Genomic DNA, 26214 nt, shown 5'->3' with positions numbered 1-26214 from the left:
CCATCCTCATTGGCTCAAGCACAGGAGCTCGACCATTGGATCCTGATGCTGTCAATCACAGCCAGTGAGGAGAGAGCAGGGGACGGTGTGGAGGACACACAGAGTCGGCTCAGAAGTGAGCATGCATGAGTGTGACCATGCAAAAGGAATGGACAGAGGGCGCACCAGCCTAGCGCATTATATTTAAAACAGTTTATTGTAGACATACGTACACATTATACTCACAAGGCAATCGTGAAACATGGGCAAATATGAGCAATATCAACTGGGCATCATCTGCTGCCGCTGATGCAGAGCTCGGAACACCCCGAAACACGTAAACGTTTTTTTCGAGGTCCACATCTTTCCATGGTCTGCGGCAGCAGATGATGCCCAGTGGATATTGCTCATGTTTCACTATTTCCTTGTGAATATAATGTGTACGTATGTCTACAATAAACTGTGTTAAAGATAATGCGCTAGGCTGGTGCGCCCTCTGTCCATTCATTTTGCAGAACCTGTTTGGGTTACCACGACCCATTGAGAGTGGCAGCACAGCCGGAATAACTTCAATCGGACCCAAATCGCATTATTTTTAGGATACTAGCCGCAAGGCCACCCCTTAAGTGCAGAAATCAATTGCTCTTTGTACATGAGTGTGACCATAGCAGGCAGCTTGCTATGGAGGCACTCAGTTGGGAGGTGGGGGGAGCCAGGAGTGCCAGTGGGGGACCCAAGAAGAGGGAGGATTGGGGCTGCTCTGTGCAAAACCATTGCACAGAGCAGGTTAGTATAACATGTTTGGTATTTTAATAAAAAAAAAAAAAAAAACAGAAGAAACTTTTACAAAAACTTGAAGTACACAAAGCCGTGTAGGGACAGCAGTGGGAAACCAGCTGAATTGCACCCTAATTGCACTGGCAGACAATGTGGAAGCCTGGAACAGTTTATTGTACACAGGAATGTGTTACTGACAATACAGAACACAATGTGCAATACGCTATAGGCCACAGCCTATATTGGCTATGCAGAACTCCATCCCTGCACACTGGTAGTTCCACTGCCTTTTATTCAAATTGTTATACAACAAAGCAGTGTAGCCATTAGAATGTCTGGTATAAAGACACCAATATTGATTACTTTTTTTTTTTTTTTTACTATGTGAAATATAAAAAAGAACCTCATAGAAATGTATGTTGTTCCAGGGCTGGAGAAAATGATGAGAGCCTATAAAGAAAACCCAGCATTTTCTGATATAAAGAATGAAGAAGAAACCGCCATTCTTCTAGAAGAGGTTTGTATTATTCAATATGTATGCAGACATATAAAAGGAAATGTCAGATTGTTTAGCAGAGATTTAAGTCCTATGCTATGCTATGTACACACATTTCCCTGCAGTGCTTCTTTACCAACCTACAAAAATGATATAACATACATTTTACTGTTTCTTCTTGCTGAAAATTTGCAGTATTTACAAAAATCATCACTTTGCTTTGATTACTTATAGATACACTAGATACTGAGACATTTCATCTGTTTTACTGTAAGGGTCCTTTCACACAGGCTTTCTGCCCCGCGGACTCCATTTTGCTTAGCAGAGATCGATCCGCCGATTCCCAATGAGCAGGCGGATGACAGGTCCGTCTCCGCTCTGTGTGCAGAGAAAGACCTGTCAGAGCCCTGCTATCCTCTATGGGAGATCAGATGAGAACAGACCGCCAGTCCGTTTTCATCTGACCCTTTCTGATCCGATCCTCCAGACGGATGGAAAACAGGATTTCCATCCATCCGAATTTCACGGACAGGATTGGATCGGAAAGCAGCGGGTGTCAGTGGACATGTCACCGCTGACATCCGCTGCTCCATAGGGCTGCATGGAGAATCCGATCAGGTCCGCCTAAAAAACTGACAGGTGGACCTGATTGGAAAGCCCCGTGTGAAAGGAGCCCCCCACTCCTCCGAAGTGTGCATTTTCATGTGCGCATTGACGTGCATTGCCCATTCATCTCTAATGAGCTCTCAATATGCATCCAGAGGCTAAAAATGTGTCTGCCTTATTTTTTCCGGTTGCTACAAGAAAAGTCTTTATTGCATGCACTGCAGTGTGCTGAGGGACAGGGACATTTGTTTTGTCTCTGTATGCATTTTAAGGGACAATAAAAATGAATTGCAATACACATCATCTTGTGGTACCTCACATTAAAGCATGTTACCATGGGCGCCATTGTGTAAGTGTAGGCAAAGGGTTAAATAAGCGATAACAAAAAACATAATTGTCAACTGCTAAACATGCCAAAAATTGTAATGCAGACAAATTGTTTAAATGTTTGCCAGACACTTTACAAGTCCTGACAATTTGCTTCATTTTCACTGTGGTCATAAAATGATATCTTGGTCAAGACGTTGATTGGATAGTGAAGGAACAGCAGCTTACTAATGAAGTCATCTCTCATCCAATCAACAAGCTCAGATTATTTACACAGCACTGTGCAATGCAATGAAGCCTGATTGGCTCACAGTGCTTGTCCCTTGCAGAAACTACCAATTAGAATAAATAGAATAGTATTTAATGGACATACAGTTATTATAAAAAGACTACACACCCCTGTTAAAATGTCAGGTTTCTGTGATGTAAAAAAATGAGACAAAGATAAATAATTTCAGAACTTTTTCCACCTTTAATGTGACCTATAAACTGTACAACTCGGTTCAAGTAAAAATAAAAAGCTAAAATAATATGGTTAAATAAGTGTGCACACCCTTAAACTAATACTTTGTTGAAGCACCTTTTGATTCTATTACAGCACTCAAACCTTTTTTTTGAAAAAAATAAATAAAAAGACTATCACTCAGTCTTTTTGGGTATGAGTCTATCAGCATGGCACATCTAGACTTTGCAATATTTTCCCACTCTTCTTTACAAAAACACTCCAAATCTGTCAGATTGCTAGGGCATATCCTGTGCAGAGCCCTCTTCAGATCACCCCACAGATTTTCAATTGGATTCAGGTCTGGGCTCTGGCTGGACCATTCCAAAAATGTAATCTTCCCATGAAGCCATTCCTTTGTTGATTTGAATTTATAAATCAATAAAGGTTGCAGCGCTGTCTAAATGAGTGATGTTCCAATCACAGTGTAAGTATACCACAACAAATCATGATTAAGTGCAATGAATCAAATGAACATGCTAGCGCCCAAGGGAAAAAGTCCAAATAAAACAGAGAAATGATTGTAGTTCCCAGTGCCCAACTATATCTCAAGTGTCACCGAGATGATATCCTCCACCAAATAGAAAGAATGCAAACTCACCGGCACCATATGCTGTCTAAATTATAGGACAACAAACAAACAATATGGTATGAATATGATGTCTCTCTGGAAATGATGTCAACGACAGAGACTTATGTGCTCCAGCACATTCAGAGCGGTGTCATCAACGGGTATTCAAACCAGTCTTGTAAGATGGATAACCAGACATAAGAGAAATTGAATTTTATAGTGTAGTATTTATTAAAACAAGTAGTACAAATCAAATAGAAATATAGACTCGCATGAGCCAAACACCAGTAATCAACAAGTGATAAACAGAGTACTGGTACAAAATCCATAAACAAGGTCCATAAAGTGCTCTTGAGCAGAGATACACGTCCAAGGTCCAGCCGCCATCCTAATTTTAGTTTGACGGCATTCAAAGTAAGTGCTTTACCATTGCTTGCATTAGTTGTGTTGCACTTTATGGATCTTGTTTATGGATTTTATACCAGTACTCTGTTCATCACTGGTTGATTACTAGTGTTTGGCTCATGCGAGTCTATGTTCAATTTGGTGGAGCATATCATCTTGGTGACACTTAAGATACAATTGAGCACTGGGAACTACAATAATTTCTCTGTTTTATTTGGACTTTTTCTCTTGGACTGTAGCATGTTCATTTGATTCTTTGCACTTTATCATGATTTGTTGTGTTACACTTAATTCATTTAGATAGCGCTGCAACCTCTATTGATTTATCACTGTTAGTGTTGGTATATTTGCACTGTTTGCACTGTTGCATTGTGCACCGCTGACTTTATATTTGTTTTGGCGCTGACATATTTTTCTATTTTCTGAATTAAATGTATGCTTTGGGTCATTGTCATGCTGAAAGGTGAAGTTCCTCTTCATGTTCAGCTTTCTAGCAGAAGAATATTGTGCCAATATTGACTGGTATTTGGAACTGTTCATCATTCCCTCTTCCTTGACTAAGGCCCCTTTTCCAGCTGAAGAAAAACAGCACCAAAGCATGATGCTGCCACCACCATGCTTCACTGTGGGTATGGTGTTCTTTTGGTGATGTGCAGTGTTGTTTTTGTGACAAACGTATCTTTTGGAATTATGGCCAAAAAAGTTTAATCTTGGTTTCATCAGACCATAACACATTTTCCCACTCTACCCCATAGCTCAGACATAGGAAGAATACGGGAGATTGTTGTCACATGTACCACACAGCCAGTACTTTCCAGATATTCCTGCAGCTCCTTTACTGTTGCTGTAGGCCTCTTGGCAGCCTCCCTTAACAGATTTCTTCTTGTCTTTTCATCTATTTTGGAGGGACGTCCAGCTCTTGGTAATGTCACTGTTGTGCCATATTTTCTCCACTTGATGATGACTGTCTTCACTCTCTTCCATGGTACGGTGCATCCGGAAAGTATTCACATCGCTTCGCTTTTTCCACATTTCGTTATGTTACAGCCTTATTCCAAAATAAATTAAATTCATTATTTTCCCCAATATTTTACAAACAATACTTCATAATGACAATGTTAAAGAAGTTTGTTTGAAATCTTTGCAAATTTATTAAAAATAAAAAACTTTCCGGATGCACTGTATATCGAATGCCTTGGAAAATCTTTTGTACCCTTCTTCTGACTGATTCATTTTAACAATGAGATCTCTCTTATGGCTTTTGCTGTAGGATTTGACTAAGAAAATGTCAGGAAAGACCTACTAGAACAGCTGAAATTTATTTGGGGTTAATCTGAGGCACTTTAAATGATGGCAGATGTGTATTGACTCCTATTTAACATGTGTGAATGTGATTGCTTAAATCTGAACACAGCTACATCCCCAGTTATAAGAGGGCGTGCACACTTATACAACCACATTATTTTAGTTTTTTATTTTCACTCCCCCCCTCCAAAAAAAAAAAAAGATTTCAGTTTGTTTTTTAATTGAGTTGTACAGTTTATAGGTCACATTTAAGGTTGAAAAAGTTCTGAAATGGTTTATATTTGTCTCTTTTTTTAACGTCACAGAAAGCTGACATTTTAACAGGGGTGTGTAGACTTTTTATATCCATTGTATAAATGGATTAAGGGAGCAGGAAAGATTTAAAGTGTTACTAAACCCACAACAGTAAAATCAATGTGTATATGTAGTAAAGCATGCTTGTTATATTCACTGTGGAACCTAAAGGGTTAATCCTCTGCATTGTGTCTCTTATAGAAGTCACAAGACTGCTATATACTGCTGATAAGAAAAGGTATTTAGCAGTTTATATTTACTAAAATAATTGCATTTCCATGTTCTGTGTACTGTGGGAGACCAGATATAGTGAATGCAGGCTCCTGGGTTAAGTAACACTTTAATGTCATTGTCAGATTTTTGACTTTTTTGGGGGTTATTCTAATTTCCTGTGTGTTAACCAGGTAAACCAGGTAAAGAAAATATGAAAATGACCACAATGGAGACACGGTTGGCACTGATAGAGGTTATAACCATTCCCCACTCTATTCAGTACTAAAACAATGCTCAACTCTGTCCAAGTCTCAAGTATCAGAGTCTTTTTTTCAGGGACCCCCAACTATCAGTCCCTGAACTGAAGTTTGTTTCTCAACAGAATCCTTTGGAACAAATATATATTCTAACAGTTAAAAGACCCCAAAAACAATAGAACCAACCCATTTAAGATCTTGGTTTGTAGACTCTGAATCTTCCAGACTGCTGGGTCATGTTCTAAAATGTGCATGTTACATTTATTATAGACCGGTCTAAGAGCTAAACTTCTTGAAGCCAATTACTTCAAACTGTCCTTGGCACTAGCGGAGTTGGAGCAGCAGTCTCTTCCAACACACCCATGCAGTGAACGCATGGTCAAGTGGAAAGAAAAGGTAAATTAAAATGATAATAGAATGCATGTATGAAAATGTAAAGGATCATAGGACTGAAAATACACTGCAAGGTTGGTGGACAGTATTAACCCCTTTTTAATATATTTAAACAAATAAATTCACAGGAACTGACATGTTGCCAATGTAGCATGTGCTTTTTCAGGCAAAGTAGCAGATGGTCAGGATAGAGTAGCACCATTCCATTTTACAGCTTTCCATAAAAGAGAGAGCAAGAAAGAGGGGCTAATATAAGTAATGTGTAATGGTCCAGGACAATGAGACATGACGGGCAACATATTATAAGTATCCAAATATTTTTTTTGTTTTTTTGGGGGGTTAACTGTTTTGCACAATGAGAGAGAATAAAGGGTGTCAGCAAAGGACCAATCCTTTCTCTGAAGAGGGCCCTCTATAGTCCATGCCTGCCAGCACAATTTTTGTAAATCTCTTCTGTAAGATAGGTGGTACTTGTGAAATGCATCTGTTATAACTGCATACATCTAAATGATGAAAGAAAATCTGCACTATGGTATTATGTAAAAAAACTCCAGCAGCTGCCAGTGCCCAAATATATCAACAAGTTTTTTTTTTATTACATAATGTATAGGAAAGTAAATTTGGGTGCAGCTCTACAATACATCTCCCCCTATTCCTTAAACAGCATCATAAACACCATTAATAAACTTTTTGCAATCGGACTAAGTGCAAAGAAATGCTATATGCAAAAAAAAAAAAAAAAAAAAAAATACAAATTGATAGCAATAAAGTAAAATTACGGTAAGTGCATCATAAAGGTATCATAAAGTGTCTCTTGTTCTTCTTTTTTCATGAAAGTTCAATTTTCACTCCAGTCCTGGTTTCTTGCTCCCCTCTAAACACCACACTCATCGGCCATCTATGACCCCTTATTTTTGTAAGTGGGACTAATAGTGTGTTGCCTTTCCTCCAGTCTCCTCTCTCTCTGTGCTTGTAGTGTATCCAAATGCCACTATCTCTCCTCCAGGGACCAATACAGGAGTACATGGAACAAACCAAAAATGCTTCCAATACTGTATTACTGATTTACTTCTGTTTTATTGTGTTTCTTTTAAAACAATTGTCTACAAGATTAATTTTCCAATACCAGCAATGATACGTAGGCCAACAGTTTTATCCAGTGAAAATGCTCAGGAAGCCCTAAAGTTCATCCAAATTAGCGATCCCATGGATAGCTACTTCTAGCGGCCACACCTGAAGAGAGGTGACGGATTGGAGTCACCCAGTTGGGTGAATTTAGGGCTTCCTGAGCATTTTTATTTGATTAAAACTGTTGGACTAAGTATCCTGGCTGGTATTGGAAAAAGAAATGTATGGACCATTGTTTTAAAGGAAACATAATAAAATAAACTGAAATAAATAGGTAATACAATATTGGAAGCATTCTCGGTTTGCTTCATGTACTCCTGTATTGGTCTCTGGAGGAGAGATCGCGACATTTGGATACACTCCAAGCGGGGAGAGAGAGGAGCCTAGAGGAGAGGCTTTAAGCAACATTAGACCCACTTACGAAAATAAGGGGCCATGGATGGCCGGTGAATCTGGTGTGTAAAGGGAAGCTTGAAACCGGCACTGGAATTAAAAGTAGCCTTTTTCTTTCAGCACTTTTTGAACTTTTATGAAATAGGAAGCACAAGAAATACTTTATGATGCCTCTATGATGAACTTTATCAGGCTTTATTGTTAAATTTGTATGATTATTATTATTATTATTTTTTTTTTTTGCACATAGCATTTCCCTGCACTTAGCACTTTTATTGCACTGCTTTCAAAAACTTTTTTAATGGAGTTTATGGTGCTGTTTAAAGAATAGGGGGAGGTGTATTGTAGTGCCACAACCACATTTTGCTTTGCATACATCTTAATTAGGCAAGAATTGTATAGCAAGTACCTCTAATTGCTCAATTCGGTCATCACTGTATTTGCAGAATGCCACAAGACCCTAAAAGGAAGGGGTTGATATTTCTCCCCCTGGCTCGTCTGAAGAGCTTGCACTCATGGATGAGTTGGTTGCTTCTATCAAGCAAACGTTGCATTTGCAGGATGAACCATGTCCTCCTGCTTTGATGTCCTCTTATGGGACGCAAAGGAAGCGCAAAACATCGCAGGTTTTTCCTTGCTCTACGGAATTTCAGCGCGCGGTTGATGAGCAATGGCGCAATTTAAAGAAGCCTTTTGCTGTGCCGAGTAGGTTCAAGCTGCGTTATCCCTTTACACCAGCTACTGATGAGCGTTGGTGTGTGCCGCCTAAGGTGGATCACGCGGTGGCAATTTTGAATAAATCAACTGCGATCCCTGCTGAGGATACCCCGGTGTTCCGGGACCCGACGGACAGGAGGTTGGAATCTCTAGCCCGTCATGCTTATACGGTTGCTGGCTCTATGCTGAAGCCTATTTTTGCTTCCATTATGGCAGCCCAGGCTATTGCGGATTGGACGCAGGTGCTCAGGCGCACCCTGGTGGCTGACTCTGCCCCGCCGACAACTTTGGCTATGGTGGATCAGATTCATCAGGGTGTTATGTATTTGTGTGATGCGGACTTAGATATGGTCCCTTTGGCTGCGCGTCTTTCTAGTGTGGCGGTCTTGAACCGTCGTCTGATTTGGCTGAAATGTTGGTCTGTTGACCAATCTTCCCGCAAGACTTTAGCTAATTTGCCTTACGCGGGAACTCGCCTTTTTGGCGAATCTTTGGATACTCTGATAAAGGGTATTTCTGGGGGTAAGAGCACTCTCTTGCCCCAACCTCACAAGAATAAGTTTGTTCGTGGTAAGAAGAATGCTTCGTTTAGGCCCTCTCAGGGGTCCTTTCGTGCCTTTCGGTCGCACTATAAGGGCAAGCCCTTCAAAGGCCAAGGCTCCCAGAAGAAGCCGTGGGCGGGTAAGCAGAAGTCCGGCCAGTCCGGATCCGCTGCCCATAACAATGCGGCCTGAAGGGGCGCCCTCACCCGTTTGCTCGGTTTTCTTCAACCCTGGCTGGACCGCGTTCGGGACAGGTGGGTTCAGGAAATCGTTCGATCTGGATACAAGATCGAGTTTCTCTCTCGGCCGGCGGGCAGATTTTTCCCCTCAAACCTTCAGCTGACTCCGGAGCGCTTGCAGGATCTGCACCTGGCGGTGCGGGACCTGCGGGCCCAGGGAGTGGTGGTTCCGGTGCCTCATCGGGACAGATTTCGGGGGTTCTATTCCAATCTGTTCACTGTGCCCAGAAAGGAGGGCAAGGTACGTCCAATTCTGGACTTGAAAGCTCTGAACCGCTTTGTGCGGGTTCGTAAGTTTCGCATGGAATCCCTGCGATCGGTGGTGGCTGCCCTGGTTCCGGGGGAATTCATGGCCTCCATCGATTTGAAGGATGCATACCTTCACATCCCCATTTTCGAGGGTCACCAGAGGTACCTTCGATTCACCATTGCGGAGGATCATTATCAATTTGTGGCGTTGCCCTTTGGCCTCGCTTCGGCTCCGCGGGTTTTCACCAAGGTGCTTGCGCCGGTCCTGGCTTTATTGAGAGCCCAGGGCATTTCTGTCCTGGGGTATCTGGACGATATCCTGATTCGGTCCGCAACCAGTCAGGGCCTGGTGAACGACCTGTCCATCACGATGCAGACTCTGCAGGAATTCGGCTGGACGATAAATGTTCCAAAGTCAACGTTGTGTCCGTCGGTTCGTCTTCCTTACCTGGGGATGATCCTGGACTCTGTCCAAGCGAAGGTCTTACTGCCGGAAGACAAGCTTCACACACTTCAGTGCGAAGTCAGGTCCCTCAGGGACAATCAGTGCTCGTCCCTCCGGACGTGTATGAGGTGTCTGGGATTGATGGTTTCGGCCTTCGAGGCGATTCCCTTCGCCCAGTTTCACACACGGGAGCTTCAGCCGGAGGTCCTGGCCAAGTGGGACGGGCGTCCGCAATCTCTGGATCTGCCGCTGTCGTTGAGCCATCTCACCTGAAGGGGTCTTTTGTGGTGGCTTCAGTCCCCGGCAGTGTCGGGGGGCAAGTCTTTTCGTCCCTTGTCATGGACGGTGATCACCACGGATGCCAGCCTGTCGGGCTAGGGTGGTGTTCTGGGCGTTCTGTCCGCCCAGAGAACTTGGTCGGAGGAGGAATCTTCCCTTCCGATCAACATTCTGGAATTGCGAGCGATAAATCTCTGTCTTCTGCGTTGGACGGACAGGCTTCAGGGCCATCCAGTGCGGGTGCAGACAGACAATGCTACAGCGGTGGCCTACATCAACCACCATGGGGGCACCAGGAGTGCCCGGGCGGCTCGGGAAGTAGCCGACATTCTGTCGTGGGCCGAGACGCACGTCCCGGCGATATCGGCAGTTCACATTCCGGGGGTGGAGAACTGGCAGGCGGATTATCTGAGCCGCCAGGCCCTGGACCAGGGAGAATGGTCCCTCCACCCGGATGTCTTCCAGATGTGGGGGTCCCCAGATGTGGATCTGTTCGCGTCTCGTCTAAACAACAAGGTGGAAAGGTTCGTGGCAAGAACGCGCGATCCTCGGGCAGACGCCTCAGACGCGTTAGTGGCGCCCTGGCTTCAGTATCGTCTGATGTATGCCTTTCCACCGATTCAGCTGCTGTCCAGGCACCTTCGCAGGTTGGCCTCGGAACCGCACACGGTGATTCTGGTGGCACCGGACTGGCCTCGCCGGTCCTGGTACGCAGACCTCGTGAATCTGGCGGTCGCCGCTCCGTGGCGTCTGCCACTTCGAAAAGATCTCCTGTCTCAAGGACCGATATTCCATCCTGCTTTACAGTCGCTGGCTTTAACGGCCTGGCTGTTGAAAGCCAGGTCCTGAAGGATAGGGGTCTTTCTCCTGAGGTCATTCCCACTTTGATCAAGGCTAGGAAGGCCTCTTCGGGGAAGATTTACTACCGTACTTGGAAGGCTTACTTTGCCTGCTGTTAGTCCAGGGGGTATTCCCCTCGCTTGTACTCAGTGTCGAGGGTGTTGGCTTTCCTTCAAACGGGCGTGGACCAGCGTTTGGCGTTGGCCACGATTAAGGGTCAGATTTCTGCGCTGGCCGTTCTCTTTCAACGCCCTGTGGCGTCTAACTCTTTGGTTAGCACCTTTGTTCAAGGGGTGCGACATTTGGTCCCTCCTAGGAGGGAGCCTTTGCCTCCATGGGATTTGAACCTTGTTCTGTCCGTGTTACAGCATGCTCCCTTTGAAAATATCAGGGAGATCTCGTTGTCTCTGTTGTCCAAGAAGGTTGCCTTTTTGGTGGCGATCACTTCGGCTCGCAGGGTGTCGGAGCTGGCGGCCTTGTCCTGCAAATCTCCGTATTTGGTGATTCACTTGGATAAGGTGGTCTTGCGACCTAACCCGTCTTTTCTTCCGAAGAGGATCTCGGAATTTCACCTCAATGAGGATATTGTTCTGCCTTCGCTTTGTGCGAAGCCTAAGCATCCGAAGGAGGTGGCTTTGCATTCCTTGGATGTTGTTAGGGCGATCAGGGTTTACCTGTCCTCGACTAAATCCTTTCGCAAGTCGGATTCTCTCTTTGTCCTTCCTGAGGGACCTCGGAAGGGCATGGCGGCGTCGGCTGCGACCATCGCCAAATGGATCAGACAGACGATTGTGCAAGCCTATGCTTTGAAGGAGAAGGTTCCTCCTTTTCCTGTGAAGGCGCACTCTACCAGGTCTCTGAGTACGTCTTGGGCCTATTGTCATCAGGCTTCTGTGGCCCAGGTGTGTAAGGCGGCGACTTGGTCGTCCGTTCACACCTTCTCAAAATTTTACAAAGTGGATGTTCAGGCATCGGCAGATGCTTCCTTTGGCCGTAAAGTTGTTAGTGCGGCGGTGCCTTAGGGTCCCTTGTTTGGGCCCTTGGCTGTTGGGGTGTTTTTACCCCTAGGTTACTTGTTCTTTCCTGGGTTGTTGCTCCTGTTGAGCACGTTTTTTCATGTTGCCCAGTTGGTTCTCTTACTTTCGTAAGGTTCCTTTCTCTTATGTGGGTACTGCGTTGCTTTAGGCGCGGCTGCTTTTTTCCCACCCCTCATGTCTACACTGCTATGGGACGTCCCCATTAGTGACGAATATGAAGAGGCGGCGACTGTCGGAGGATGTAAGAGAAAACTGAATTTTTGTAAAATCTTACCTCCGACAGTCGCCGCCCCGCCCCTCTTTTGGGGTTTGTTTATGTACTCTACTGCTATGCTACTGAAACTGAGTTGGAAATGCAGGAAGCAGGGAGGTATGGACTGAGGGGACCACCCCCTGGGGGTGGGATATGCTAAAAGCTTTGATATTAATATATTCTGTTGCCTAGCTACTCCTACGGAGCAAAGGTCAATAACCCCATTAGTGACGAATATGAAGAGGCGGCGACTGTCGGAGGACTCAGAGAAAGGAATTTTACAGGTAAGATTTTACAAAAATTCAGTTTTCCCTGGACCCTATCAGGTCAACAGGTGTTGGGAGAAAAGGACGACTTTTTTTTTTCATTTTTGGGTGGTAGGCTATTCCGCTGCACCCCGGGGGGCTGGGTGGTGTGTTGGCGGGGACTTGTTAGAAAGGCTGTATGGGGCCCCATGATTTCTAACAGCAGCCCTGAGAATGACTGACTGTACTAAAGGTTACACATGTAAAGCATTACTTATGGTTTTAGGTTATAGGGGAGCAAAAGCAACAGTGGCAAAATACATAGTACTATATCTAAAAAGTGATTAGGTTTCAGTTGTGCTAGTCAGAAGAGTGAACAAAAAAAATCTTCTAATTGCTTGCTTTGGTAAACTTTGCACAATGTTTTTTCCATTGCTTTAGTGAATAAGCTTACAAGGGTCTATATTCAGGGCAATGTGTATATTTTTTCACTAGGGTGGTGCAGCCCAAGGGGGGTGCAGGCTTTTAGTGGAAAATAATTGTGGGAGGGGCTTAAAACTTGAGTGAAATGTGTACATGGTAAGATATGGACAGTCCCTGTATCCAAAAATTTTCTTTGATTACTATGCCACAACTAAGAGCCTAACAGGGGTTAGAAGACAAAGTACAATAAAAATGTATCTCTGTACCCAAACCAAAATTCCATTCCCACCCATTAGTAAAGAATCCCTCCCCCAGAACAGGTTCCCCCAATATAGATTCCCCTTTGCCTCCCCCACCGGTACAGCTCCCATCCAAGAACAGATCTCCCCTCCAGTTCAGATCCCCTCCAGATAAATCTTCCCCCGGTACAGATCCTGCCCATATAGCTCGCCCCTAGTACAGACCCCCCACCCCCCCAGATTCGGCCCCCCCATCCACATTCAGCTTCCAGACAATACAGATCTCCTCCTGTATAGATACTCCCTTTATATATAGATCTCCCCCAGTACAGATACCACCCACTACTGATCTCCTCCACCCCCCCCCCCCACCCCCAGTGAAGCTCCCCTCAGTACAAATCCCCTCAAGACAGATCTTCCCCACAGTACAGATCCTGCCCATACAGCTCTCCCCAGTACAGAACCCCCCCTCCCCCAGGTGCAGATTCCCCCACCCCCCATTCAGCTTCCAGCCCAGTCCAGATCTCCTCCTGTATAGATCTCCCCCCCCAGAACAAATTCCACCCAGTGCGTATCTCCCCCCCCCCAGTGCAGTTCCCCTCAGTACAGATCCCCCCCCCCCCCAGTATAGATCTCCCCTAGTACAGATCCCATCCCAGTACAGATCCCCTCCATATAGATCTTCCCCTGGTACAGATCCTGCTCATATAGCTCTGCCCTAGTAAAGATCCCCCCATCCCTTTATAGATACCCCCCCCCCCCAGTACAGATTCTCCTTCCTGGAACAGATTTTCCTCAGTAGTTCAGATCTCTCCCTTAATACAGGCCCCTTAAGTACAGATCTCCCCCTCCCCCCTTCCCCCCAGTACAGCTCCCACCCCCCCCCCCCCCATTATAGATTTCCTTTTTTCCTTTCCTTCTGTACTGACCCCTTCCTTATTGTGTTCTGTATTGAGTGGTTGTAAAATGAATATATTATTTCTAAGGTAATTCAGACTCTCTTGTAGCAAAAGAACAGAACAACGCATTGTCTTTTAGATTATATAGAAGGTGTAATTTACAATAGTCTTCTTTGTATATAGGTGCTCTGCTATTCAGTATATGATGTAGCTAATGCGGTGGCTTGAGTTCTGTTTTCATTATCCTACCCTTGTTGATGAATGTATTTTAGAATGTTTCTATGTTTATTTCTCACAGGGTTGTCAGCTGTGTTCTGTGCAGGTATCTCGATCTATAAATGCCAGCAAGCTGCTTCCACCAGGAGAATATCGAGCAGGAGTACTGGATACAGTGACTCCTCAACTAATGATTATGTCATAGAACCTGACGAAATGGATTTTCCCAGCAAACCACCAAGAGGCTTAACCAAAAGATCTTCAAAAAATATGCGTGGCTCAATGAGGGAATATGGAGGTGACTGATAAAATGATACATCAAAGCTAAAATCAATATAGTATATACTGTTAGATAGATATTTTTTTAAATTTTGGCAAAAGTCTTCTAGGGTTTAACCTTTCGATCGCTATTTACTGCTGTCCATATCCCAGCAAGAAAATCTCCCCATACCACACAGTAGTTTAGCTGAGACAGCAAGGATTCTGTAAGCTTATTTTTTTGCTTTATCCCGGAGTGCATACACCATATATTCCAATGGTGGATCCATTAGCCAGCCCCCTTTTTGGTCTCACAAGTGAATATAAAAGAAGAAAGTACTCCATAGAGAGGGACCAATAGATTTAACTCACGTTCATGGATGAGTAAAATTGAGAGTTTTCCATTGCCTGAAATGTCAGTGAAAGTCAGGATATTTTAGTGAAATTTCCCAATTTTGACGTAAAAAGTTGCAGTGGAGGAAGGTGAACGTAAAGCCCAATTTCAGCTTTAATTTTTTTAAATCAACATTTAAAACAAAAAAACTTTTCCCAGGGCTGTTACCTGCAAACTCACTGCTCTGTCACCCAGTGCTGCCCAGTGCCATGAAATCAACCTCAACTTAGAGGAGAAAGCTTCAGAGAAAGTCACTTGGAGGGGACCTGGGGGTTGGGAGGGGGCTAGGAAGCTGGAAACAGAGTTTTATGTCAATATTGCCAAAATCACTCTGCTCCTTCCTACATATTATCTACCTGACTACCACCGCAGGATCCGAGGGGAGGGGATCTGTGTGCGGAGACGGAGGTGTCAGATCCCCGCTGTCCTCTATGGGGGAATCGGATAAGAACAGACCGCCTGTCCGTTCTCATCCGATCCAATCCGCCAGACGGATGGAAGATAGGGTTTCGATCCGTCCGAATTTGAGGATCAGATTGGATTTCAGCGAACATGTCTCCGCTGACATCCACTGCCTCATAGAGATGCATGGGGCATCCGTCGGGATCCGCAGGAAAAACTGACAGGAAGATCTGAACGGTCCGCATGTGAGAAAGGGGCCTTAAATTCTACTTTGTGGCGTGTTAAAAATTCAAAAGTTACATTTTTGACACTTCACAAAGTAGAATTTAATTTGAGATGATGAGAAACATATACTGTACACACAGACTATATCCGTATTTTTATTGCGCTCCTGAAGTTTTTTAATTCTTTGAATATACAGTCCGGTCCATAAATATTGGGAAATCGACACAATTCAAATCTTTTTGGCTCTATACACCACCACAATGGATTTGAAATGAAACAAACAAGATGTGCTTTAACTGCAGACTTTCAGCTTTAATATATAAATATGTGTGTGTGTTTATGTGTGTGTATATAATTCACTCCAAAAAGATGCATTCCACACAGAGTGATATATTTCAAGCATTTTATTATTTTAATTTTGATTATTATGGGTTTACAGCTAGTGAAAACCCAAAATTAGGAATCTCAGAAAATTATAATATTACATGAGACAAATAAACTGGACTGTGGAAAATGTTGCATTTCATTTGGAAATCATGGTCCCAGAGTCTGGAAGAAGAGTGGAGAGGCACAGAATCCAAGTTGCTGAGGTCCAGTGTGAAGTTTCCACAGTCAGTGATGATTTGGGGAGCCATGTCATCTGCTGGTGTTGGTCTACTGTGTTTTATCAAGTCCAAAGTCAGCACAACCCTCTACATACTTTTCAACGAGCCAACATTTCTGTATTAAAATTCTTTTTTTTTTTTACTGATCTTATTTAATATTCTAATTTTCTGAGATACTGAATTAGGGGTTTTTACTAGCTGTAAGCCTTAATGTAGGTATTTATTTCAGGTACTTGTATAGCGCTCTCAATTTACGCAGCTCTTTATGTATGTGCAGTATCTCACAAAAGTGAGTACACCCCTCAAATTTTTGTAAAAATGTTATTAAATTTCATGTGACAACACCCCCCCCCCCCCCCCCATGTTATGTTACTCGTTAGTGTTACAAGGTCTCAAGGGCTGAATGGGAGTAGGTAATTTGGTGTTATCACTCGGACTCTTTCATACTGGTCACTGGAAGTTCAACATGACACCACATGGCAAAGAACTCTCTGAGGATCTGAAAAAAAGAATTGTTGCTCTACATAAACAAACTGAGACTGAGCTGTAGCACGGTGGCCAAGACCATACAGCGGTTTAACAGGACAGGTTTCACTCAGAACAGGCCTCGCCATGGTTGACCAAAGAAGTTGAGTGCAGGTGCTCAGCATCATATCCAGAGGTTGTTTTTGGGAAATCGATGTATGAGTGCTGCCAGCATTGCTGCAGAGGGTGAAGGGATGGGGGGGGGGGGTGAGCCTGTCAGTGCTCTGACCATACGCCGCACACTGCATCAAATTGGTTTGCATGGCTGTTGTCCTAGAAGGAAGCCTCTTCTAAAGATGATGCACAAGAAAGCCCAAAAAACAGTTTGCTGAAGACAAGCAGACTAAGAACATGGATTACTGGAACCCTGTCATGTGGTCTGATGAGACCAAGATAAACTTATTTTGTTTAGATGGTATCAAGCGTGTGTGGTGACCAGGGCCGGCCTTAGGTGTTCAGGCGCCCTGTGCGAGCTAATCCTGTGGCGCCCCCTCCCATCCTCGCCTCTCGCCCCCCTAAACATGGCTGCATCTATTGAAAAGCAATTTAAGAGTATAATTGCTGCTAATTGACTGCAAGTGGGTGCAGCAGCAAGATAAAAACAGGGAAGAAATCAGCGCAAAAATAGTATTTACCCTAAAAGGATATATAAATATTTCACCCAAATCTGTTTCTGTTGTAAAAAGTGCACAGTGCAAAATAATAATTAAATCTGCATGGCTACTACAGTATACATATCATATACCACTACTAGATAAATAACAATTAAATATTCATAACCTCTACAATGTGCAAAAAATGAATCAACATAGCGTGATTCCATAAAATACATCGGCTTTTATTTAAGTCTGGTGAGTCAGTTTGGGGTGATTGGTGGAAGCAGCACATTGGGTGCTTTTTTAGCGCACACCTTCCGTTGAAGATTTGTCACCATAAATATTTATTTGCACTTTTTTGCACATTTTCTTGCACCTTTTTTGGCACTTCATTGGACTTTTTTGGAACTTTTTTATGTTCACTAATAACTTAGCCCCCCTAACATTAGAGACCCTCCACAGAGCCCCCCCCCCACTGAGCCTCCCCTTACAACAGAGACCCTCAGAGCCCCACTTACATCAGAGACCCCCACAGAGCCCCACTTACATCAGAGACCCCCCACAGAGCCCCTTTTACATCAGATACCCCCCACAGAGCTCCCCTTACATCAGAGTCCCCCTTACATCAGAGACCCTCAGAGCCCCCCTTACATCAGAGACCCGCACAGAGTCCCCCTTACCCTCAGAGCCCCCCTTACATCAGAGACTCCCACAGAGCCCCACTTACATCAGATACACCCCACAGACCCCCCCTTACACCAGAGACCCCCCCACAGAGCTCCCCTTACATCAGAGACCCCCACAGAGTCCCCCTTACATCAGAGACCCTCAGAGCCCCCCTTACATCAGTGACCCCCACAGAGCCCCACTTACATCAGAGACCCCCACAGAGCCCTCTTTACATCAGAGACCCCCCACAGACCCCCCTTGCATCTGAAACCCCCCACAGAGCCCCTTACATTAGAGACCCTCACAGAGCCCCCTTACATCAGAGACCCTCACAGAGCCCCCTTACATCAGAGACCCCCCACAGAGTCCCCCTTACATCAGAGACCCTCTGAGCCCCTCCTTACATCAGAGACCCCCCACAGAGCCCCCTTTACATCATAGACCTCCCCACAGACTCCCCTTAGGTCAGAGCCCTCCCTTACATCAGAGACCCCCCACAGACCCCCCTTACATCAGAGACCCCCCACCCCACAGACCTATCTTACATCAGAGACCTCCCCCAGACCCCCCTTATATCAGAAACCCCCCAGACCCCCCATACATCAGAGACCCCCACAGACCCCCCTTACATCAGAGCCCCCTCAGACCCCCCTTACATCAGAGCCCCCCACAGACCCCCCTTACATCAGAGACCCCCCTCAAAGACTCCCCTTACATTAGAGCCCCCCCAGACCCCCCCTTACATCAGAGTCCCCAAGACCCCCCTGACATCAGAGACCCACCCAGACCCCCCTTACATCAGAGCCCCCCACAGACCCCCTTACATCAGAGCCCCCCACAGATCCCCCTTACATAAGAGACCCCCCTCACAGACTCCCCTTACTTCGGAGCCCCCCAGACCCCCCTTACATCAGAAACCCCCCCAGACCCCCCTTACACCAGAGACCCCCACAGACCCCCCTTACATCAGAGCCCCCCACAGATCCCCCTTACATAAGAGACCCCCCTCACAGACTCCCCTTACTTCGGAGCCCCCCAGACCCCCCTTACATCAGAAACCCCCCCAGATCCCCCTTACACCAGAGACCCCCACAGACCCCCCTTACATCAGAGCCCCCCCAGACCCCCCTTACATCAAAGCCCCCCTGTCATCAGAGACCCCCCTTACATCATAGCCCCCCACAGACCCCCCTTACATCAGAGCCCCCCACAGACCCCCCTTACATAAGAGACCCCCCTCTCACAGACTCCCCTTACATCAGAGCCCCCCCCAGACCCCCCTTACATCAGACCCCCTTACATCAGAGCCCCCCACAGACCCCCCTTACTTCAGAGCCCCCCTTACATTTGTTACATACTGGGGCAGGAGAGAGGGTAAGCTTACTTACCCCGGGATGAAGGCTCACACTGTCTGCAGCTTTTCTTCGGTGTTAAAATTCTCCGGGGATGTGTGGGCGGGGCAGACCCGGGAGGGGGGGAGGAGGACGATCTCTCTCCTCTCGCGTCCCTGAAGCTGAGCTGTGTGTGAGATACACAGCTCAGCCCTGCAGACAGTCCGGACTCGGAACTCGGAGACACAGGTACAGCCGCACAGCCTGTGTTAACCCTCTCCAGGCCGCGGTCGCCGCTTACCTCCCGCTGTGCGGCCTCATCATTTGCGAGCTGTGATGGCAGCACGGCGCCCCTATTGCCTATGGCGCCCGGTGCGGCCGCACAGCTCACACACCCCAAAGGCCGGCCCTGGTGGTGACAACCAGGTGAGGAGTACAAAGACAAGTGTGTCTTGCCTACAGTCAAGTATGGTGGTGGGAGTGTCATGGTCTGGGGCTGCATGAGTGCTGCCAGCAATGGGGAGCTACAGTTCATTGAGGGAACCATGAATGCCAAAATGTACTGTGACATACTGAAGCAGAGCATGATCCCCTCCCTTCGGAGACTTGGCCGCAGGGCAATATTCCAACATGATAACGAACCCAAACACACCTAGAAGACGACCACTGCCTTGCTAAAGAAGCTGAGGGTAAAGGTGATGGACTGGCCAAGCATGTTTCCAGACCTAAACCCTATTGACCATCTGTGGAGCATCCTCAAATAGAAGGTGAAGTAATGAAAGGTCTCCAATATCCAACAGCTCTGAGATGCTGTCATGGAGGAGTGGAAGAGGAATCGAGTGGCAACTTGTGAAGCTCTGGTGAACTCCATGCCCAAAAGGGTTAAGGTAGTGCTGGAAAACAATGGTGGCCACACAAAATATTGACACTTTCGTTCCAATTTGGATATTTCCACTTAGGGGTGTACCCACTATTGTTGCCAGTGGTTTAGACACGAATGGCTGTGTGTTGTGTTTTTTTGAGGAGACAGCAGATTTACACTGTTATACAAGCTGTACACTCACTACTTTACATTGTAGCAAAGTGTAATTTCTTCAGTGTTGTCATATGAAAAGATATAATAAAATATTTACAAAAATGTGAGAGGTGTACTCTGTTTTGTGAGATACTGTATATATTGTACATTCATATCAGTCCCTGCCCTCAAGGAGCTTACAGTCTAAGGTCCATAACTTACATTCATACATACATAGTAGAGCCAATTTTAGACCGGATCCTCTTAACTTACCAGTATGTCTTTGGAGTGTGGGGGGAAACCGGAGTAACCAGAGGAAATCAAGACACTCACAGGGAGAACAAGCAAACTCCAGGCAGGTAGTGTCGTTGTTGGGATTTGAACAAGGGACTCTTTTGATGCTAGGCAAAAGTGCTAACCACTTCACTGCTGATGATCAAAATTAAAAGAAAGAAATGCTTGAAACATATGACTCTGTGTGTAAAGCATCTATATAAAATATGAGTTTCACTTTTTGAATGTTAAAAAAATATATATATACACACATTGCACCTGGAAAGTATTCACAGCGCTTCACTTTCTTCACATTTTGTTATGTTACAGCCTTATTCCCAACTGGTTTAAATTCATTATTTTCTTCAAAATTCTACAATCAATACCCCATAATGACAACATCAAAGAAGTTGTTTGAAGCCTTTGCAAATTTATTAAAAATAAAAAATGAAAAAATGACATGTACACAAGTATTCACAGCCTTTGCCATGACACTCAAAATTAAGCTCAGGTACATCCTGTTTCCACTGATAATCCTTGAGATGTTTCTACAACTTGATTGGAGTGGTATATTCAGTTCACTGAACATAATTTGGAAAGGCACTCGCCTGTCTATATAGGGTCCCACAGTTAACAGTGCATGTCAGAGGACAAACCAAGCCATGAATACCAAGGAATTGTCTGTAGACCTCCGAGGACAGGACTGTATTGAGGCACAGATCTCGGGAACGGTACAGAAAAATGTCTGCAGCATTGAAGACCCCAATGAGCACAGTGGCCTCCACCATCCATAAATGGAAGAAGTTTGGAACCAGGACTCTTCCTAGAGTACACTACCCGGCCAAACTGGGCAATTGGGACAGAAGGGCCTTAGGGAGGTGATCAAGAACCAAAGTTCCATCGTTTCTCTGTGGAGAGAGGAGAATCTTCCAGAAGAAAAACCATCTCTGCTGCACTCCACCAATCAAGCCTGTATGGTACATTGGCAAGGCGGAAGCCACTCTTCAGTAAAAGGCACATGACAGCCCGCCTGAAGTTTGCCAAAAGGCACCTGAAGTATTCTCAGACCATGAAAAAAGAAATTCTCTGGTCTGATGAAACAAAGATTAAACTCTTTGGCTTGAATGGAAAGTGTCATGTCTGGAGGAAACCAGGCACCGCTCATCACCTGGCCAATATCATCCCTACAGTAAAGCATGGTGGTGGCATCATGCTGTGGGGATGTTTTTCAGCAGCAGGAACTGGGAGACTAGTCGGTTTCAAGGAAAAGATGAATGCAGCAATGTACAGAGACATCCTTGATGAAAACCTTCTCCAGAGCGTTCTGGACCTCAGACTGGGGCAAAGGTTCATCTTTCAACAGGACAATAAACCTAAGCACAAAGCCAAGATAACAAAGGAGTGGCTACGAGACAATTCTGTGAATATACTTATGTGGCCCAGCTAGAGCCCAGACTTGACCCCATTTAAACATCTCTGGAGAGATCTGAAAATGGCTGTGCACCGATGCTACTTATCCAACCTGATGGAGCTTGAGAGGTCCTGCAAAGAAGAATGGGAGAAACTGCCCAAAATCAGTTGTGTGCCAAGCTTGTAGCATCATACTCAAAAAGACTTGAGGCTGTAATTTGTGCCAAAGGTGCTTCAACAAAGTATTGAGCAAAGGCTGTAAATACTTATGTACATGTGATTTTTTTTTTTTCATAAATCTGCAAAGATTTCATACAAACGTCTTTCACGTTGTCATTACGGGGTATTGTTTGTAGAATTTTGAGGAAAATATAAATTCAATCCATTTGGGAATAACGCTGTAACATGACAAAATGTGAAAATAGTGAAGCACTGTGAACACTTTCCAGATGCACTGTATATATATATATATATATATATATATATATATATATATATATATATATATATATATATATATATATATATATATATATATATATGTGTGTGTGTGTATATATATATATATATATATATACACACACACTCATTGGCCACTTTATTAGGTACGCCTTGCTAGTACCGGGTTGGACCCTCATTTGCCTTCAGAACTGCCTTTATTTTTCGTGGCATAGAGTTAACAAGGTGTTGGAAACATTCCTCAGAGATTTTGGTCCATATTGATATGATATGATAGCATCCCGTAGTTGCTGTAGACTTGTTGGCTGCACATCCATGATGTGAATCTCCCATTCCACCACATCTATCTCTTTGCTATTGTTACATAAACATTTTATGTGGAGAAGCTCTTTGAAAATGAGAAATTGAACAATCACTACCTTATGACATTATTATAGTTTAAAACATATCAGTATGCAAATGATGTGTAACCCCCATTACCTCTATTTGCAGACATGGAGACTAGTGGTAATATTTCATGCCGGGTTTTATACCCATATGAACCTCAGAGGAATGATGAGCTGGGCTTACAGAAAGGTATGAAACATTCAGTTTGTTACAGTCTATCTTTTGGATGGGTGCCAAAGTTGAAAACCTTTGTTATTGGCAACATATGTAATCAGCCTTCAGTCAGGGAACGAGCAGTATGAAAAATCCAGCAACAAATAACAGCCAGTTGCAATTCATTATATATTGTTTACTGTAGGCTGCTTGGGCTTACTGGACTTTGCACATCATCATTGCTCTTTGTTCAGCTTTATTCAATTAGCTTCAGTAGCTTAATATAATTGTAATATACAGAATGCACAGGACCCTTCAGGATCCTGCAGTTTTTCCTTGCCATCGAAGGACCCCCTACCCCTAGAGCTTCCACAGCAAAGTGCCCCTGTGGTCACAGCAATTGTGTTCCCTCTGTTGGGGTTATCTCTTGCCCTACACTTACAAGTACCTACAGGGTGGCTGAGACAATATCACGGGAGAGGGGGAACATCACAGGAGCAGTTATTGAAGTAAGTAAAACCACTGAACAACAATGCTGTTTTTGTAATGCATTGACAATCATGGAGGTATTTTATGCAGTGAACACCAATCCTTGGGTATTTTTGGTGCACTGAACATCAATCTTGGAGGTTCAGTAATATCTAGGATGCATTTTAGCACTGATACCAATCCCATCTTTTTTTTCTGCGCAGACACCAACCCTGGGGATATTTGCTGAACTCACACCAATCCTGGGGTTATATTGCCGCATTGAGAACAATCCTAGCGGCATTGACATCAATCCTGTCATACCCGCTAGTACTGGCCACATGGCCTATGCCAAAGGGGCTTGGAGGAGTAAAATTCTGGGAGATCTGGTAAATGTGAGGCTTTGACTAAATGCTTATTGTGCACCTACAATGTGCACTACTGATTTGTCCCAGCATTAGAGGAAGCCCAAACCAGCAATTTGGCTTAAAAATGGGGATTCGCATTTCAAGTTGGAGATTTGTGATTTATAACTGCTGGACCTATGTGTAGAGAATCCCTGTTGTACATTCTAACGACAAATAACAGATATAATTTGTGTCTACAGGTGACTTGATTATTATTCACAAGAAGAGCGATGATGGATGGTGGTTTGGAACCCTGAATGGAAAGAAGGGTTATTTTCCATCTACATACGTTGAAGAAGACCCTAACAATCAGTTTTCAGATGCTTAGTGTAAATTCTATTTTTAGAATGTTTTTATTTTTCTTTTAAAGAGAAATGAAAAAGTATATTCACACTAACTTAATTTAAAGTCTCCAGAACTCCTATTCCCTGTGATCCAAGCACCACATGCAGTAAAGGTGTGAAACAGATTGCTTTGTATTATGTGGAAGAATGGTGTCACCATCTTATTCAAAGCCCAAATCCAGTTACATGGAATTATTAAAATTTTAAAGCCTTATAGTTTTTATATCTTCTATTTAATGAAGCAAGTGTTTAATTATTTTTATAGTTATTTCTAAACCTCCACTGAGTGGCTGTCGTAATGTATAATGACAGCCGCACTTCAGGCTCCCAGTCGCATCAGAACAGTTTCTATTACAGAAAACTGTTACAGTATTGTGTCTTGGACTTTGTACTCTGAGGAAATCCATACAAGCACATGAGAATACATGCAAACATTTATTTATTTTATTTATTTATTTCAGGTACTTATATAGTGCTGTCAATTTACGCAGCGCTTTACATATACATTACACATTCACATCAGTCCCTGCCCTCAAGGAGCATACAGTCTAGGGTTCCCTAACTCACATTCATACATACATAGTAGGGCCAATTTTATACAGGATCCAATTAACCTACCAGCATGTCTTTGGAGTGTTGGAGGAAACTGGAATACCCGGAGGAAACCCACGCAGGCACAGGTAGTGTTGTGGTTGGGATTCGATCTAGCAACCCTCTTGCTGCTAGGTGAAAGTGCTAACCACTACACCACTGTGCCACCCCAAACATGATACCTTTTAGTTACAAATGACAGCTCATTTAATGTAATCTTTGAACTATTAAATATAAATTACAGCATACAAGAAATATATCAATTAATGCATAGATGCAGTTCCGTAACATGATGTGTAGGATAAAACTACTGTACATAATTTATGTAATTTTAAAAAGTAATCATAGCTTATGCTGTTTTGATAATTGACTGGAAGGTAAGAATTCATTAGGGGCAATGGGGCAGTTAAAACAAGTGGTTGATCCACTTTAACGCAACCCCCCCCCCCTTCACCTTGACTGCCCACCCACAACCTAAAATGGTGGCCATTTGGGTTTGTATGTGCTTCTTTCATCTGTCCCAACTGCTTCTCCATCCACAGCTGTGAACTTTATTATCTTCATGGACTTCCATCTCTTATTGTAGTTTTGAGCATTGATTGTGCTTGTGATCATCACAAGTCTGTTGGGTAATTGCTGTTTGGGTTTGTATACATTGCATCGAAGTGTTGTTGGCTTCAATGGATGGGCTGGGCAAGCAGCACCACCTGCCAAACGTGGCATGCTTAATGAAGCAAAACAAAGACTTGGATTTGGATTGAACTATGGTATTTTATTGTAAAATCCTCCTTGAGATCTACAAATAAAAAAAACAGTAATTCAGGAGGCTGCAGTATCACCTCCTGAATGACAGTAAACCGGCTCTAAACCATCTCTGAAAAGTAATCCACTGAGGAAAATAATAAAACAAATCAGTTTTGCCTGGGTGAAGTACAGAAGATGTTTTAGGACAAAAGGAGAGCCCACAGGGTGATTCAGCAGGTGGAGCAGAGGCGTGGTGTGTTCCCACTGCAGCTACATGTCTATTTAATATGTCTACTTACAGTACATATTACACTCTTTGTGCAGTCTGCTTTAGAATTAAATCAGAACTTTAATGAATATACAAGGTCTGGAAGCCCCAGTCCCACGGATAAAAAACACAAAATAAAGGATTAAAAAAAAAAAAAAATATTTTGGATATCTGCTCTAGCAGCTTCTTGAAGGTACCATTGATGTCACTGTGTTACTACGTCTTCTAAAAATACTGATTACTTGATATCCCCTTACAATGCACTTCTGCGCTGTATTTTTTCTTATAGTTTTTATAGGCATTTTGGCTTTTTTTCTCTGCCTCTAAACTCTCCTCCATATTTATCTATGTGTCTGTGCACACTGTAGGTGTTTAGAGGCAGGGGAGTTTAAAGGCAGAAAAAAAAACCCATTGCTTGTGC

At 44.0% G+C, this 26214-nt stretch overlaps 1 protein-coding gene across 1 annotated transcript; it reads left to right on the top strand.

The window, feature by feature from the left end:
* Positions 1-1168: 1168 nt before the first annotated feature.
* Positions 1169-24619, top strand: LOC309558734 (nostrin-like; the record flags this gene model as incomplete). Its single annotated transcript, XM_082261783.1, has 5 exons — positions 1169-1273; positions 6003-6128; positions 14352-14567; positions 22924-23007; positions 24047-24619. 3 exons carry the CDS (start codon positions 1169-1171, stop codon positions 14472-14474), a joined length of 354 nt encoding a protein of 117 aa, XP_082117909.1. The 3' UTR covers positions 14475-14567; positions 22924-23007; positions 24047-24619.
* Positions 24620-26214: the final 1595 nt, after the last annotated feature.

Source organism: Pelophylax lessonae (assembly GCF_965119305.1).
Source record: "Pelophylax lessonae genome assembly, chromosome: 6".
NCBI lineage: Eukaryota > Metazoa > Chordata > Amphibia > Anura > Ranidae > Pelophylax > Pelophylax lessonae.
The sequence above is the reverse complement of the archived record's forward strand: the minus strand, read 5'-3'. Positions and strand labels throughout refer to the sequence as shown.